Genomic DNA, 16794 nt, shown 5'->3' with positions numbered 1-16794 from the left:
TAAAGAACTCTCACAATCAGTAATAAGAAAACAACCCCCTAAAACAAATGAGCAATTAAAAATGGGGAAAAAAATGGAAGAAGTTCTAGAAATGGATAGTAGTGATTGTACAGCATTAGGAATATACTCAGTGCCACTAAATTGTACACTCGAAGAGGGTTAGACGTGGTAAATTTTGTGTAATGTCTATTTCAACACGGAGACTGGTGAAGGATAATTTCCTGTGAATCTGTAATTATTTTAACAGAAAAAGTTCATAGAAAGCAAAGTATTTGCATTTACAAGGGAAGATGATAAATGGATAGCAAACAAATCCGTAAGAATGTGCTCATCATCATTCGTCATTGGGGAAATACAAAGTAAAGCCACATTGAGTTACGCCCATTCACCTATTAAAATGACTTTAAAGGAAACGAAAAATTCCAAGTGCTGGTGAGGATTGTGGAATAACAGGTACTCATATACATGCCTGGTGGGAAAGCATACCTTTATCATACCATCTGACAACCCCATTCTTAGGTTTTTATAAAAGTGGAATGAAAACACATCCAAACAAAAATATGTATGTGATATTATAGTGCCTTTATTAATACCTCCACTGATTTTTTTTTCTTCTTTTTTTTTAAGAGGTGGGGGTCTCTATTTGTTGCCCAGGCTGGAGTATAGTTGGTATTCACAGGCATAATCTTAGTGCACTGCAACCTCAAACTCCTGGGCTCAAGTGATCCTCCTCCATCACCCTCCTGTGTAGCTGGGACTACAGCTCTGCACCACTGTGCACAGCTTCCACACAGTGTGGAAGAACTGTGTGTGGAAGCTGTGCCCACTTCCATGGCTTTGAAGCCGAATGTTGTCCAACTGTTGAAGCAGAATGTTGAATTAGTCAATTAGTTACTTTTTTTCTTATTTTATCTTTCCTCCTCTCTTTCTTCTTTCATCTCCTCCCACTTATTATTTAAAGTAGCAGATTTCTTGCTGAAAAGCATTTAGATAAGCAAAACCAGTTTGTTGTAGAATACAGTTAAAGGATGTCATCAGCTGATGGTGCTGGCTATTTTTCCAGAGGCCTCACAGAATGGTATTGGCTTGTTGATAAGGGAGTTCTGAGTCCAGGACTCGGCCATAAGGCTCAGAAACCCAACTGTTGACGGTACAATAACCACAAATCTGTTCGCAATGTGAGGAGCATTCAAATTAACCAAACTAGAAAGACTTGTGTATACTCAGAATGCTAATTGATAAGTTTTCTAAAAACTGGTACCTGTTAAACAGATTAGAATACTCTCTTTGATGAGTGAGAAGGGAACTTGGTAAACATGGGCATGAGAGTGAGAATAATTGAAGTAATTTGAGCGTCCAAGAGCCATCAGGGATAAAATTCATAACTTGATTTGCAGTGACCTGTAAGAGTATGGATTTCAACTACATTTCACTATCCTTGGGCAGTAACGCAGCATATACATAGTTTTGACGGTGACTATCTTCTCTTGTGATGAATACTTTCATTCTTTTGATATGTTTAAACCCTCAATTTTACATTGGTCCACAGAACTGGCATCAGATACTCACAACGTAGATCAGGATCTGTCAAACAAAAGTTCTTATGGACTCAAAGGTATGAATACTTAATTTTTTAAATTTTTTAAGTTAAGAATCTTATAAATTGCTTGCAATATCTTTCATTTTTTATCAAAGCTAGCTAATACAAATTTATCAGATAAATGTTTGTAAACTATACCCATTTATTTGGTAATCAAATTTGCAGTTTGCTAATGGAAATGTTTGATTGACTTTCAAGGTGCCACAGAATTTTCACCATTGTTTTCCTTTTTCCTAAGTGGCCTTCTTTAACATACATTCATTAGAGGACTAACACCAAGTTAAACTGAACATGAAGCATTCATCTCAAATATATTATTTTAAGCTGAAAATAAGGATTGTTGAAGTTTTTCCCTTATGTTTTGGGGTGTAGGTCTAATGTGAACCAAATTAAAATTTTAATATTCCAAAATATGATTAGGACCTGAGCCTCTGCCTTCTGTATTTAATGTCTGGAATTTTTTATAGTCTGTATGGCTAGTTCCTGCAATGTGGCACTTGCTTCTGACATGGGAGTTTTCCCTGTAATTTCCTGACACGCCACTCTATCATGTTGCATCTCTGCTTTTAACTGTTTTCCTGTTTTTCCTTCAGGCTACATAGTGCCTTGTACTTGCTTTTAAATGTACTCAGATTCTCACCCTACTATGCAAGTCCAAAGTTGTGTTTAATTATTTTCAAAATACTGCTCTCAAAGTGGTAGGCCAGTCTTTTTTTATTATTTTTATTATTTTATTTTTATTTTTATTATTTTTTTTGAGATGGAGTTTTGTTCTTGTTGCCCAGGCTGGAGTGCAATGGCATGATCTCGGCTCACTGCAACCTCCACCTCCTGGGTTCAAGCAATTCTGCCTCAGTCTCCCAAGTAACTGGGATTTATAGGTGTGAGTCACCTCCCCTGGCTAATTCTTTGTATTTTTAGTAGAGACGGGGTTTCACCATGTTGGCCAGGCTGGTCTCAAACTCCTGACCTCAGGTGATCCACCCACCTCTGCCTCCCGAAGTGCTGCAATTACAGGCATGAGCCACTGCTCCAGGCCTATTTATTTATTTATTTATTTATTTATTTCTGAGATGGAGTCTCTGTTGCCCAGGCTGGAGCAGTGGCATGATCTCAGCTCACTGCAACCTCCGCCTCCTGGGTTCAAACGATTCTCCTGCCTCAGCCTCCCCAGTAGCTGGGACTATAGGCACACGCCACCACGCCCCGCTAATTTTTGTATTTTTAGTAGAGACAGGGTTTCACCATATTGACCAGGCTGGTCTTGAACTCCTGACCTCGTGATCCACCCACCTCAGCCTCCCAAAGTGCTGGGATTACAGGCATGAGCCACCATGCCCAGACTGTTTTTTTTTATTTTTAAGATACCTCCTGAATTGCTATGGTAGGTCATTCTTACTACATATCATGTATAAAAGCCTGTTTTAACTTACTACATTAACTGTATGTATAGTGGCTGAGCTGCTCAAATTTATGTGTATTTTATTGCAGTTTTAAAACTTAGAAAAAAGAATGTATATTTTAAGCTTTAGAATACTTTTAATATTTTTTATGTAGGTTTTTGTAATGTTTCATCATTGTTTTTCTCCTGGAAATTTTCCTTTGTATCCGTGTGTGTGTATCCTTTATATCTGTGTGTGTGTATATTTCATCTTCCCCATCAAGCTTTGTCTTACCATGCTGGCTTTCATTAACTTCATCCTCCAAATTTCCAGTGTTATTAGTGGTTTCTCAGAATTAAATGTTTTCCGTTTTGAAACCATCTGTATTTTACACCCAAATATTGGCACAGTTTACATCATATTTCACAGAGAGCCATCCCAATCTGAAATCAGTATATCGTGTTAAAAACATTCCACAAATAAGGACTCTCTTTCTAAGAGACAATCATCATTTTACTTAGGAGGAGGTCAGTTATTCTGCTATTTACATGATTCTAAGGAAGGTAGACATGGTTACCTGACTTCTTTTGTCTCACAAGCGCGCCCCTCCTCCTTTTCCCTCTCCATACACAACTTTTGGAGAGAAACAGAATTTTGTGTGTCAGATGATTAACTCCTTGCTTCCTATAAAGGAACTGAAAACATCCATAATCCCGCTTTCTGGGGTTAGTCGTCGTTAATTTCTTAGTGTATTTCCTTTAAAACCGTTATCTATGGGCATGTTTTTTAGTACATACTATAAACAATGGCCCTCTACTTATATAAGATCTGTAAATAAGCATTTTTTGAGTAGCAACACTTTTCTTTAAAGTACTTAGATGTGTTATGGATGAGTATTCTGTAAGAACTGTTTGAGTGCATCCTGTGTACTGACTTCAGAACTTAAAGCAGCAGACTTGATACAAGCAAGAGTAATGTTAAACTTTGCTGGAGACCTATTAGGAAACCATATAGTAGAGCTAACATTTTATTAAAAGGATGCTTCTCTAAATTTGATAGTTCAGTAATCCAACTAAAATAGGGTCCAAGACAGATTTGCCTTAAAATGAAATTTTTTGTTTTAAAGACTACATCATAAGAAATCAAACCATTGTTAAATGTCTATATTTGTGCTATGTCCATACTTTCTTAATCATGGCAGCATTGCTTGGATGTGACCTATATTGAAGCAAAATCCATTTTAAACACTGATTTGCGGTTATGTAGATAGTGACTACTAGTCAAGTTGCATTTGTAAACATTACTTCAAAGAGAAGGGGAGAAAAGAAGTATTGCTGATTTTACCGAGAATAGATTAAGATCATCCTGTTTCTTGGGTTGTAAACTAAATTGCTAGTGAGGTATATATATCTTTTCCTGAATAGTACACAAAAAGGATTCATTTGGACTCAGATTGTATTTGACTTTGTGGTATAAACTTTAATTGCTGTTGTTTCCCAACAGGAGCTTGGAAGAATTCTGTGGAGGAGTGGACAACAGAAGACTGGACTGAAGATGTAAGTGTTTGCTGTCAGATGAGACTTTTCTTTCTTTTTCTTTTTTCTTTTTTTCTTTTTCTTTTTTTTTTTTTTTTTGAGGTGGAATTTTGCTTTTGTTGCCCAGGCTAGAGTGCAGTGACGTGAACTTGGCTCATTGCAACCTCCGCCTCCTGGATTCAAGCAATTCTCCTTCCTCATCCTCCCAAATAGCTGGGATTACAGGTGTGTGCCACCACGCCTGCCTAATTTTGTATTTTTTTTTAGTAGAAACGGTGTTTCACCATTTTGGTCAGGGTGGTCTCAAACTCCTGACCTCAGGTGATCCACCTGCCTCAGCCTCCCAAAGTGCTGGGATTACAGGTGTGAGACGCTGCGCCCGGCAGATACCTGTCTTTCGGTGTTTGCTGGGGGCTTTGTTACTTGGAAGAAAGAGCCTGAGACATCTTATCTCATCTTGGCTTCTTTTTTGTCATCGTAGCCAGGGTTTTAGAGAGTTGGCTTTTTTAGCAGATGCTTCTTAGAAGGAACTTAGTGTTTTCAGATTTTTGAGAATATTTGTTTTCATGCTTAAAAATGACCAAGTGTCAAGATGATTTGGGAAACTGGAAAAACCAAACAAGAAAAAAAGTTGAGGTGTTAGGCTGGGCGTAGTGGCTCACAACTATAATCCCAGCACTCTGAGAAGCTAAGGTATGAGGATCACTTAAAGCCAGGAATATGAGACCTACCTGAGTAACAAAGTGAGACCCTGTCTCTACAAAAAAAAATAATAAAAAAATTACCGGCCGGGCGCCATGGCTCAAGCCTGTAATCCCAGCACTTTGGGAAGCCGAGACGGGTGGATCATGAGGTCAGGAGATCGAGACCACCCTGGCTAACGTGGTGAAACCCCATCTCTACTAAAAAATACAAAAAACTAGCCGGGCGTGGTGGCGGGCGCCTGTGGTCCCAGCTACTCAGGAGGCTGAGACAGGAGAATGTCGTAAACCTGGGAGGCGGAGCTTGCAGTGAGCTGAGATCCGGCCACTGCAGTCCAACCTGGGTGACAGAGCGAGACTCCGTCTCAAAAAAAAAAAAAAAAAATTACCTGGGTGTGTGGTTGTGCATCTGTAGTCTCAGCTACTCAGGAGGCTAAGGCAGGAGGATCTCTTGAGCCCAGGACTTCAGTGCTGCATTATCGTTCCACTGCCCTCTAGCCTGGGTGACAGAGCAAGAATGCGTCTTAAAGCAAACAAACAAAATTACCAGGTGTTAAGTAGGATTGATTTTTTTTTTTTTAAAGCTTATCTCTGTTTTGTTTGACCTGATAGCCAGCTGACACTGTTGCCCAGATTTGTGAACTACTATTCTTTAGAATATTTTCATTAAAGGAGAGTCTATATTTTGGGTCACAGTTGAAAGTAACCTGAATAGGGGTGCTCTGGTTCCATGCCCAACCTCTTCCCATTTTAACTAGAAGAACGCTTTAAAAAAAAAAAAAATTCCTTTATTCCACAGATATTTTTGAGCATATTACACTAGCTTCTGGGTACTGTCAGTCTATAAGTTCTGCTTTCAGCATAGTATTTTTTTTGGAAAAAAAATAAGTTAAATAATAAAGAGAAAAAAGGGATAAATAACCCAATACCATATTTTATACCTCTTTTCTGTTTGACTATCAAGTTCTAGAACTCTTGAGTTTGGTATCTGCCTGACACAGAGTTTGAGCAGACATTGAGCAGGAAAGAATAAATGGGTTACAAATACAGATCCTCAAAACTATTTACAATGACCCAGACTTTGAGATTCTATCTTTTTCTCTGTCTCCATATGTGTTTCCATTTATGCTAACAGGACCTGCTTGGAATGAGAAACAAGACACGTGATTTCTGCTTGACTTGTTTAATGACCTTAGGCAGGGCATTATTCCTTGGGTCTTACTACTCCTTCACATACAGTATTATTTGTGTTTTAAGTGATGTTTGAACAACCCACTACCATAGATAGGTTCATTTTACCTTGTAAAAAATAAGTATTTTAATTTTTTTTTTTTTTTTGAAACAGGGCCTTGCTCTTGCTCTGTCACTCAGGCTGGAGTCCAGTGGTGCCATCATAGCTCACTGCAGCCTCAACCCCCCAGGCTCAAGCAGTTCTCTTGCCTTGGCTTCCCGAAGTGCCAGGATTGCAGGTGTAAGCCACCATGCCTGGCCAAAATTAAGCAATTTTTGGACAAGCATTTTTTTTTTTTTTTAAACTTTGCACTTTTGCTTCCTTTTTTTAGCAGGATTAAATCTGCCTTGTGAGGAGTGAGCTCGGTAGAGTGTGACAAAGATGAGAGTGGACATGTTCATTTAGTTAGGATTTGGGGGATATTTTCACTGCTGCTACATACTAATTGAAAGTCCTTAGTGTTATGATGCCACCTGGCTCTCTAGCTATCCCTGGCTGTGCATCATACTGGTATGATGTTTGATACCTTTAATATCAGCAGCTGGACTTGATAAGTGGTTATTTAAACCAGTGGAGGGTTGGGCACTAGTATTAAAGGGAAGTCAAAGTGGACAGTCTTTGGACACCTTACCTTATTTTGAACAGAACCATCCCACATATAAATGTTTTGTATTATTAACATTTTTGCTAGGGTTTTGTTGCGAGGTGGGGTAGGAGAAGGTTGCAGGGCTAAAAGCTTTACATCTGGTTGCCTGTCAGGATCAGCAGGCATGTTAGAAAATCAGCAAGGGATCAGAAGACAGAATTCTGTGTAAATTCTAGCTGTTGACCTTCAACAAGGCGTCTTTCCAGTCTGAGCCTCCTATTTTTCATCTGTATAATGAATATCATAATAGCTGTCCTGCCTAAATTATTGGAGTTTTCTGTGGGTCACATGAAGTCTTTTGATGAACATGTGGTATCAGGCAGTATACATGTACTCCAGAGAGACATTAACATTCTGCTGTGTCAAAATATGTAATTCGTGAAAAGAGTTAACAGATAGAATTTGGGTATTTTTTTCTTTGGAATCACAAAAAATTTTAAATTTCTCTGGGGTGATACAAAGTAATGCTGATTGGTAGGGGAATAATCTAAAATGTGAATCCTAGATTCCTTCTAGATTTTAGAACAATAACTAGTCACCTCCTTTCTCCTTTTTTAAAAAATTTAATTAATCTATTTTTTATTTTTTGAGATGGAGTCTCTCCCTGTTGCGCAGGCTGGAGTGCAGTGGCACGATCTTGGCTCACTGCAACCTCCACCTCTGGGTTCAAGTGATTCTCCCGCCCCAGCCTCCCGAGTAGCTGGAATTAATAGATGCGTGCCACCATGCCTGGCCAATTTTTGTATTTTTAGTAGAGACGGGATTTCACCATGTTGACCAGGCTGGTCTTGAATTCCTAACCTCAAGTGATCCGTCCGACTCGGATTCCCAAAGGTCTGGAATTACAGGCATGAGCTACTGCGCCCAGCCTTTTTTTCATTTTAGAGACTAGGTCTTGCACTGTTGCCCAGCTCACTCCGTCCCCAAACACCTGTACTCAAGGGATCCTCTTGCCTCAGCCTCCAAGTAGTTGAAATTACAGGTGCATGCCATTGTGCCTGGCCCTTCCTTTAAAAAAAAAAAAAAAAAAGGCCAGACACAGTGACTCACGCCTGTAATTCCAGCACTTTGGGAGGCCGCAGTGGGTGGATCACCTGAGGTCAGAAGTTCAAGACCAGCCTGGCCAACGTGGTGAAACCCTGTCTCTACTAAAAACACAAAATTAGTCGGGTGTGATGGTGGGTGCCTGTAATCCCAGTTACTTGGGAGAATGAGGCAGGAGAATCAGTTGAACCCCGGAGGCACTTGCAGTGAGCTGAGATTGCGCCATTGCACTCCAGCCTGGGCAACAGGAGCGAAACTCCGTCTCAAAAAAAAAATAAAATAAAAAATAAAAAGGCTGGGCACGGTGACTCATGCCTGTAATCCCCGCACTTTGGGAGGCCGAGGCGGGTGGATCACCTGAGGTCAGGAGTTCGAGACCAGCCTGGCCAATATCGTGAAACTCTGTCTCCACTAAAAATACAAAATTAGCTGGGTGTGGTGGCACATGCCTGTAATCCCAGCTACTTGGGATGCTGAGGCAGCAGAATTGCTTGAACCCAGGAGGTAGAGGTTGCGGTGAGCCGAGATCACGCCATTGCACTCCATCCTGGGCAGCAAGAGCAAAACGCCATCTCAAAAAAAAAAAAAAGAAGGGAACCATTCAGGGTTTTATTACCATGTTTAGATATGTCAGTGTTTATAGTAGTTCTCATTTACCTCACACTTCTTTTTCTTAAATTGATTTAATTTGTAAGTTTCTTTCAGGCAAAAATGGATTCACTGGAAATATGAAAATATGCTACCTTGGGGCAGGCACATTGGCTCATGCCTGTAATCCTAGCACTTTGGGAGGCTGAGGCAGGAGGATCGCTTGAGCCCAGGAGATCAAGATCTGCCTGGGCAACACAGGGAGGCCTTGTCTCTACAAAAAAATTTTAAAATAGCTGTGTGTGGGCCGGGCGCAGTGGCTCAAGCCTGTAATCCCAGCACTTTGGGAGGCCGAGACGGGCGGATCACGAGGTCAGGAGATCGAGACCATCCTGGCTAACACGGTGAAACCCCGTCTCTACTAAAAAATATAAAAAACTAGCCGGGCGAGGTGGCGGGCGCCTGTAGTCCCAGCTACTCGGGAGGCTGAGGCAGGAGAATGGCGTAAACCCGGGAGGTGGGGCTTGCGGTGAGCTGAGATCCGGCCACTGTACTCCAGCCTGGGCGACGGAGCGAGACTCCGTCTCAAAAAAAAAAAAAAAAAAAAAAAAAAAAAAAAAAAATAGCTGTGTGTGATGGCAGGTGCCTGTAGTCCCAGTTACTTGGGAGGTGGAGGTGGGAGGAATGCTTGAGCCTGGGAGGTTGAGTTTGTAGCTGCAGTGAGCCTCAGTGATCGTGTCACTGCATTCTTGCCTGGGTGACAGAGTGAGGTCTGTCTCCCAGAAAAGAAAAGAAGAAGAAAAAAAAACCCTTCCCACACACCGTTTTGAAATAGGATGCAACTTAGGCCATTCTTGTTGACTTGTTGAAACAGTAAACAATTTAGCACTTTTATATTGTTGAAGAAAATGAACACCTACTGTCTGATTTACCTCCTGCTTACACATACTGTCTGAAGCAGGAAGTCTGGTTTTAAACAGTGTTTCTGAGACATTTAGAGTTGATAAGAATTATGGGACTCTTTTGAGTAGCATTTTTATGTTTTCCATGTTACCTCATTAGATCAACGTTTTCCAGGCTTTCAAAGCCAAGTCCCCACATTGAAAACGTAAAAAGAACACGTATCTTTTATTAACATCAGTTGAGGTTTCAAAAAATTTATCCTGAATGCCATAAAAGTGAGTTAAAACAATGTACATGCACGTATGTTTATTGTGGCACTATTCACAATAGCAAAGACTTGGAACCAACCCAAATGTCCATCAGTGACAGACTGGATTAAGAAAATGTGACACATGTACACCATGTAATACTATGCAGCCTTAACAAAGGATGAGTTCATGTCCTTTGTAGGGACATGGATGCAACTGGCAACCATCATTTTCAGCAAACTATCACAAGAACAGAAAACCAAACACCGCATGTTCTCACTCATAGTTTGGAATTGAACAGTGAGAACACTTGGACACAGGAAGGGGAACATCACACAGCGGGGCCTGTTGTAGGGTGGAGGGATGGGGGAGGGATAGCATTTGCAGATCTACCTAATGTAAATGACGAGTTAATGGGTGCAGCACACCAGCATGGCACATGTATACATATGTAACAAACCTGCAAGTTGTGCACATGTACCCTAGAACTTAAAGTATAATAAAAAATAAAAAAAACAATGTGCATGTATCTCAAACTAATTATGCTGAGTGAAAGAAGCGAGAAATAAAGATTTGGATACTTTTATGATTTCATTTAAAATTCTAGAAAATGCAGCCTAATCTGTAGTGTCAGAAAGCATGTGAGTGGTTGTCTGAGGATGCAGACAAGTGGTGGGAATGAGCGATTCCACAGGGACAGGTGGAAATTGTGGGGGAGTAAAGAATATATTCACTGTCCTAATTGTGGTGATGGTTTCATGGGAGCCTACGTATGCCAGACTTATTCAGTTATTTGGTTTGAATATTTGTGGTTTATTGGATGTGTTAGAATGTGATAAAATTAATTTTTTAAAAATAATAGAAACCCTTGGTTTAATAATGAAATTCAAAATTACTCATCAACTAAATACTAAAGACATCTGTCTTTGGGGGGAGAAAACATCGATTATTTCACCTTTTCAAACTTCTTAATGACTTTTGAGGCAGGATCTCACTTTGTCCCCCAGGGTGGAGTGCAGTGGTGTGATGATGGCTCACTGCATCCTCAACCTCTGGACTGAAGCGATTCTCCAGCCTCAGCCTCCCATGTAGCTGGGACAGGTGCACACCACCATGACCAGCCAATTTCTTTTTCCCCCCTACAGATGAAGTCTTACTCCTGGCCTCAAGCAGTCCTCTTGCCTCGGCCACCCAGAGTGTTGGGCTTTCAGGTGTGAGCCACCATTCCTGGCCACCTTCTCAATTTTTTGGTATTTTTGGTAGCTTTTTTGATGGGTTTATTGGTATTCTCATTTTGTGTAACGACAAATAGAGAAGTGAGTCTGCGGTTGAGCCCTGGTTTGAGTGTTTCACTGTGTTGTTTACCATTAATCTCATTTTCCTGATTTGAAATCATTCTTGTAGGCTTTTCAATCTAAAATTACCTTCACTTGCAGCCGGGCGCCATGGCTTACACTTGTAATCCCAACACTTCGGGAGCCTGAGCGGGTGCATCACTTGAGGCTAGGAATTAGAAATTATCCTGGGCAACATGGCAAAACCCTGTCCCTACTAAAAATACAAACATTAGCCCGGTGTGGTGGTGCATGCTGGTGCATGCCTGGAGGCCCAGCTACTCAGGAGACTGAGGTGAGAAGATTGCTTGAACCTAGGAGGCACAGATTGCAGTGAGCCGAGATCACGTCACTGCACTCCTTCCTGGGCAACAGTGCCAGACCCTGTCTCAGAAAAAAAATTTGCATTCACTTGAAAATTACTTGTCACTTGTATGTTTCATTTTCTTTAGAATAGCTGTTACATGAAGTGTAAGAGACTACTGATGGCTACAAATGATCAGGAAGTCTGTGTTTTAGGTTTAATAGTATATAGAATAAGATTAAATTTTTCAACTTTCCATACAGCTTTCTGAAACAAAGGTCTTCACTGCCTCATCTGTTCCAGCAGAGAATCACATCTCACCTGGGCAAAGGTAAATACTTTTTGCCATCTTATATTTGTTATTCAAAGCATTACTGAAATCTTTTGCCTCAGGAAAAGAATTTTTATTTTTGGGTCTCTTTCTATTTTTTCTATTTTTATCCAAGGCTAACCTTTATTTTACTACTACTTGGTGATCTGACAGAGTTTCAGTCATTTCCTAATTGATGTATCCACTGATGAATTCAAATAGTAATCATTTTTGTGATTTGTTAGCAGTTGTTGCAGACATCATGTTAAACTTTTTTTTTTTTTTCTTTTTTGAGACGTTAGTTTCGCTCTTCTTGCCCAGGCTGGAGTGCAATGGTGTGATCTCGGCTCATCGCAACCTCCGCCTCCTGGATTCAAGTGATTCTTTTGCCTCAGCCTCCCAAGTAGCTGGAATTACAGGCATGCACTACCACACCCGGCTAATTTTGTATTTTTAGTAGGGACAAGAGTTTCTCCATGTTGGTTAGTCTCGTCTCGAACTCCCAACCTCAGGTGATCCACCCACCTCGGGCTCCCAAAGTGCTGGGATTACAGGTGTGACCACCACGTCCGGCTTTTTTTTTTTTTTTTTTTTTTTTTTTTTGAGATGGTCTCACTCTGTCGCCTAGGCTGGAGTGCAGTGACGTGATCTCGGCTCACTGCACCCTCCACCTTCTGGGTTCAAGTGATTCTTCTGCCTCAGCCTCCCAAGTAGCTGGGACTTACAGGTGCCTGCCACCACGCCAGGCTAATTTTTGTATTTTTAGTAGAGATGGGGTTTCACCATATTGGCCAGGCTGGTCTCGAACTCCTGACCTCGTGATCTGCCTGCCTCGGTCTCCTAAAATGCTGGGATTACAGGCGTGAGCCAGCCTGCCCGGCCTAAACTTTTTAAATGGTTGCTATTTTCACTGTTGTAGACCTGTTTTTTTTTTTTTTTTTTTTTTTTTTGACAGAATGAACTTAATACATTGTATCCTTTGATTTCTTCATGCACCATTTATTTAGATCTTCTGGAACTAATACAGATCTCTTATTCTATTTGAGTTCTACTAGTTTTACTCTACTAGATTACAGAAAAGGAAGGAATTTATGGGGTAACAACAACATTCTTAGAATGTGCACTGAACCAAATGACTGAAGAGCATTTATTTACATTCTGGTTTTCACACTAACTCTAAACACCTTTGAAAGTGGTTTCAAAGTGTAGTGATCTGGAAAGATAAGACTGGATACATATGATACCTTAGAAATGAAGACAGTTTTGAACCTAACAGGATCAATCTCATGCTAAATGAGATGGTGATGAGATTTCATTGTAGGGAAATAAAAATGATTAACGATTATGTCTTGTAGTATATTGTTTTGAGATTGTTCAGAGTTTCTTGTTAAATGCACATACCTTCTCTATTGTATTTATGATTCAGTGAATGTACTGGGATCATTGTCATGAAATTCAACTTGGCTATAGTCTATAAGGGAGAGGAACTCAGGGCTAGGAACTTTGCCGTGTGTCAGGAATGAGTCTTGAATTGTCCCAGAATCTGCCTGTCTCATTGACATGGTGAGAATGTCAGTTAGGAGAACTGATGGGAACTGGCCTTTGAAAGGATTGACTTGGCCGGGCGCGGTGGCTCAAGCCTGTAATCCCAGCACTTTGGGAGGCCGAGACGGGCGGATCACGAGGTCAGGAGTTCGAGACCATCCTGGCTAACATGGTGAAACCCCGTCTCTACTAAAAAATACAAAAAACTAGCCGGGCGAGGTGGCGGGCGCCTGTAGTCCCGGCTACTCGGGAGGCTGAGGCAGGAGAATGGCGTAAAAACCCGGGAGGCAGAGCTTGCAGCGAGCTGAGATCCGGCCACTGCACTCCAGCCTGGGCGACACAGCGAGACTCCGTCTCAAAAAAAAAAAAAAAAAAAAAAGAAAGGATTGACTAGCATTCATTACCGGGTTAGGTAATCTGGCGCATCTGGCAGGTCCTACTACACTAGGTAAGTTTAGAAAAGAGTTGGTACAGGAAGTTTGTAGCTTATTCTTGTCAGGTAGTCCAAATTGCAATATCTGTCTTTCTGGGGGTGTTTTGAGAGTTCTGGTTAACAATATATTTGTTACTATACTGTGCCTTTATTCCTGAATATTTTAAAGATAAAATTATATGGGCGTGTGTATGTGTATGTGTGTATGTGTGTGTATACACACACTTAAATGTATTTTGGGTTAGAATGTAAAAATTTAAGATAAATGTGAAACTTGGCCAGGTAGGTTGGCTCACACCTATAATCCCAGCTCTTTGAGAGGCCAAGGCAGGCGACTCACTTGAGATCAGGAGTTTGAGACCAGCCTGGCCAACATGGTGAAACCCTGTCTCTACTAAAAATACAAAAATTAGCCGGGCTTGGTGGCACACACTTGTAATCCCAGCTACTTGGGAGGCGGGGAGGCACAAGAATCGCTTGAACCCAGGAGGCAGTGGTTGCAGTGAGCCAGGGTCACACCACTGCACTTCAGCCTTGGTAACAGTGAGACACTGTCTCAGAAAAAAAAAAAAAAAGGAAACTTACTGAATTGTCTACTGCAGGTGAGGTCTTCATTCCCTAAAAATACGGATTTATTAGGAACTCTGGTTTTAGGTAATAAATTGATAAAATATTCTAGGTAAAGTGAACCAAACTTGAGAAAATTGGTTAATTTTACTTTATTGCTCCAGGTTTTCAAAGTTTATAATGTGTTAGTCATTACTCTGAAAATTTCTCAATACACCTTTTGATTCTCTTTTCTGCGAAGCCCTGCTTCAGTCTCTGTGGCTTTGTATGCTTTTTTGTGTGGATGATGCCCTCCTTTTGCCCCCTTAAACCCCATTTTCCAAAGGTTCTCCTCATTTGATTTTTAATGTAAATTCACTAATATTGATTGACTTCTCAGATTCATTTGTTGGTAAGATTTGCTTATGACTGATTCCTCATTGTTTTTTGTCTGCTTAGCATTGATCTGGTAACCTTGCTCCAGAAGCCTGTTCCTCACGGTCAAGCCTCAGAAGCCAACTCCTTTGAAACTTCCCAACAGCAGGGCTTTAGCCAAGCCCTTGTCTTCACAAATTCGCAACACAACAATCAGATGGCACCAGGGACTGGCAGCTCCACTGCTGTCAACTCGTATTCTCCTCAGAGCCTGGTAACTCACTATTATTTCAGTATGGGATTTTAAGAAATATACCCATTAGCAAATGTATTCTAGAATATGATACATGCCTTATAATTACTTTCTAAATATAAGAATATCTACAGTAAGGCCGGGCATGATGGCTCATACCTGTAATCCCAGCACTTTGGGAGGCTGAGGCATGAGGATTACTTGAACCCAGGAGTTTGAAACCAGCCTGGGCAACAAAGCAAAACTCTGTCTCTACATAAAAAGCAAACAACAAAAATTAGTTGAGTGTGGTGGTGTGTGCCTGTAGTCTCAGTTACTTGGGAGGCTGAGGTTGAAGGATCACTTGAGCCCAGGAGTTTGAGGTTGCAGTGAGCCATGATCATGCCACTGAACTCCAGACTGGGTGACAGAGCGAGACCCTATCTCTAAAACAAAACATCAGAAAATTCTACAGTAGATCTCAGTCCAGAAAACAATGATGTGGTAATTTCCAAGCACATAGCTGATGATTCCATGTGGAATTTAACTACCTGAGTTTCCTGGACAAAGATAAAAATTTTTTTATGATTTGTCGAATTCTTTCAACTGATGATCACTCTTGAGATTGAAAGCACCCCTTTCTTCTGAATAATGTTTTCTTTGGATTTTGTTTCATATTCTGTCTCTATAGTTAGTATATTCAATTTCTCACTTATTTTCCAATTTACTTAAATGCAAAAGTTTATCAGAATTGACTTACTATAAAATCATGTACAAACAGTTCTAAGTCTGCCTAGGTGCTTGTATTTTTTGCTTTTTTTTTTCCTAAGACCGTAAAATAAGCTACATTTTCTTAAAATGCCAAAAGATTAACAGAGGCCCTTATAGTTTGGATGTGTTTTTATTGAAACAGTGTCATTTAGTGCTGTATGACTCTGACTTCCAATGTGAGTTAAGCTCCCATCCAGAAAGAACTTCAGGAACTGTTAGTGAAGGCTGTGAAGATAGGCTCATGGAAGTACAACCTTAGATCATAGCTTATACAAGAATGTTGCTTTAGAATGGTGAACTGAAGTTCCTACCCAACTGCAGGAAGTTCTGAGCTGGCAAGGGGAAGTTGGAAAGTTCTATGGACGCAGAACTACAGCTCTTACTAGGGATAATTATTTTAGTTTGTTGCTGTGTTTTTCCTGAAATTTATTCCTGAGAAACAATTTTCTCCCCTGAGTCAAATCATTTGTTTTACCCTGATAAAATTGAGAATTGAATATTTAAACTTTTAATTAGTATTTTCTACTCTGTGTAGCCATATCATGTGTTGGGCCTGGGGACTTGGTGTTTTTAGTATCATTGGTATATGAGGTGGTATCAGTGCTTGAAGTAGGACAGCCCAAGGTTTCTCTATTTTGAGAAGGCCTAATAAAAACCCTGATTTTTAATTGAAGCACCAGAGTCTTTTCCTCCTCTGCCTTTCCTTCTACTACTGGTATAATTATGTAATGCCCTTCTTGACTTGCTGAAATCTATGCCTGTCCACTGAATTGATAAGAAGGACTTGAGTTTTCACAGCGATCTTCAGATATGTTGCTTTATGTTGTGACCAGCATGAGAATGACCAACATGAGAAGGCAGAATAAGAATTGTTTGTGTGGTGTTGTATTAGAGCAGTGGTTCTCAACCTTACAGCACTTTAAAAATCACTGGGGGCTGGGCGCGGTGGCTCACACCTGTTATTCCAGCACTTTGGGAGGCCAAGGTGGGCGGATCACCTGAGGTCAGGAGTTCGAGACAGCCTGGCCAACGTGGTAAAACCCCATCTCTACCAAAAATTAGCCAG

At 40.6% G+C, this 16794-nt stretch overlaps 1 protein-coding gene and 1 non-coding gene across 4 annotated transcripts in view; both read left to right on the top strand.

Annotated features, from left to right (window-relative positions):
* Positions 1-16794, top strand: part of LOC105485672 (ubiquitin associated protein 2) — a 138388-nt gene that overhangs the window by 84333 nt on the left and 37261 nt on the right. For all 3 annotated transcript variants that reach the window (XM_011748011.3, XM_071077921.1, XM_071077920.1), the window contains 4 exons: positions 1550-1615; positions 4486-4538; positions 11780-11847; positions 14810-14999. In XM_011748011.3, coding sequence (XP_011746313.1) covers positions 1550-1615; positions 4486-4538; positions 11780-11847; positions 14810-14999 — 377 coding nt within the window. The remainder of the gene's footprint in view (positions 1-1549; positions 1616-4485; positions 4539-11779; positions 11848-14809; positions 15000-16794) is intronic.
* Positions 15442-15523, top strand: LOC112427416 (small nucleolar RNA SNORD121A). Its single transcript, XR_003018956.1, has one exon. It is a non-coding gene; the product is annotated as a small nucleolar RNA SNORD121A (small nucleolar RNA).

This window comes from Macaca nemestrina, chromosome 14 (genome assembly GCF_043159975.1).
Source record: "Macaca nemestrina isolate mMacNem1 chromosome 14, mMacNem.hap1, whole genome shotgun sequence".
NCBI classification, from domain to species: domain Eukaryota; kingdom Metazoa; phylum Chordata; class Mammalia; order Primates; family Cercopithecidae; genus Macaca; species Macaca nemestrina.
Note: the sequence above shows the minus strand (reverse complement) of the source record. Positions and strands in the feature narration are given on the sequence as shown.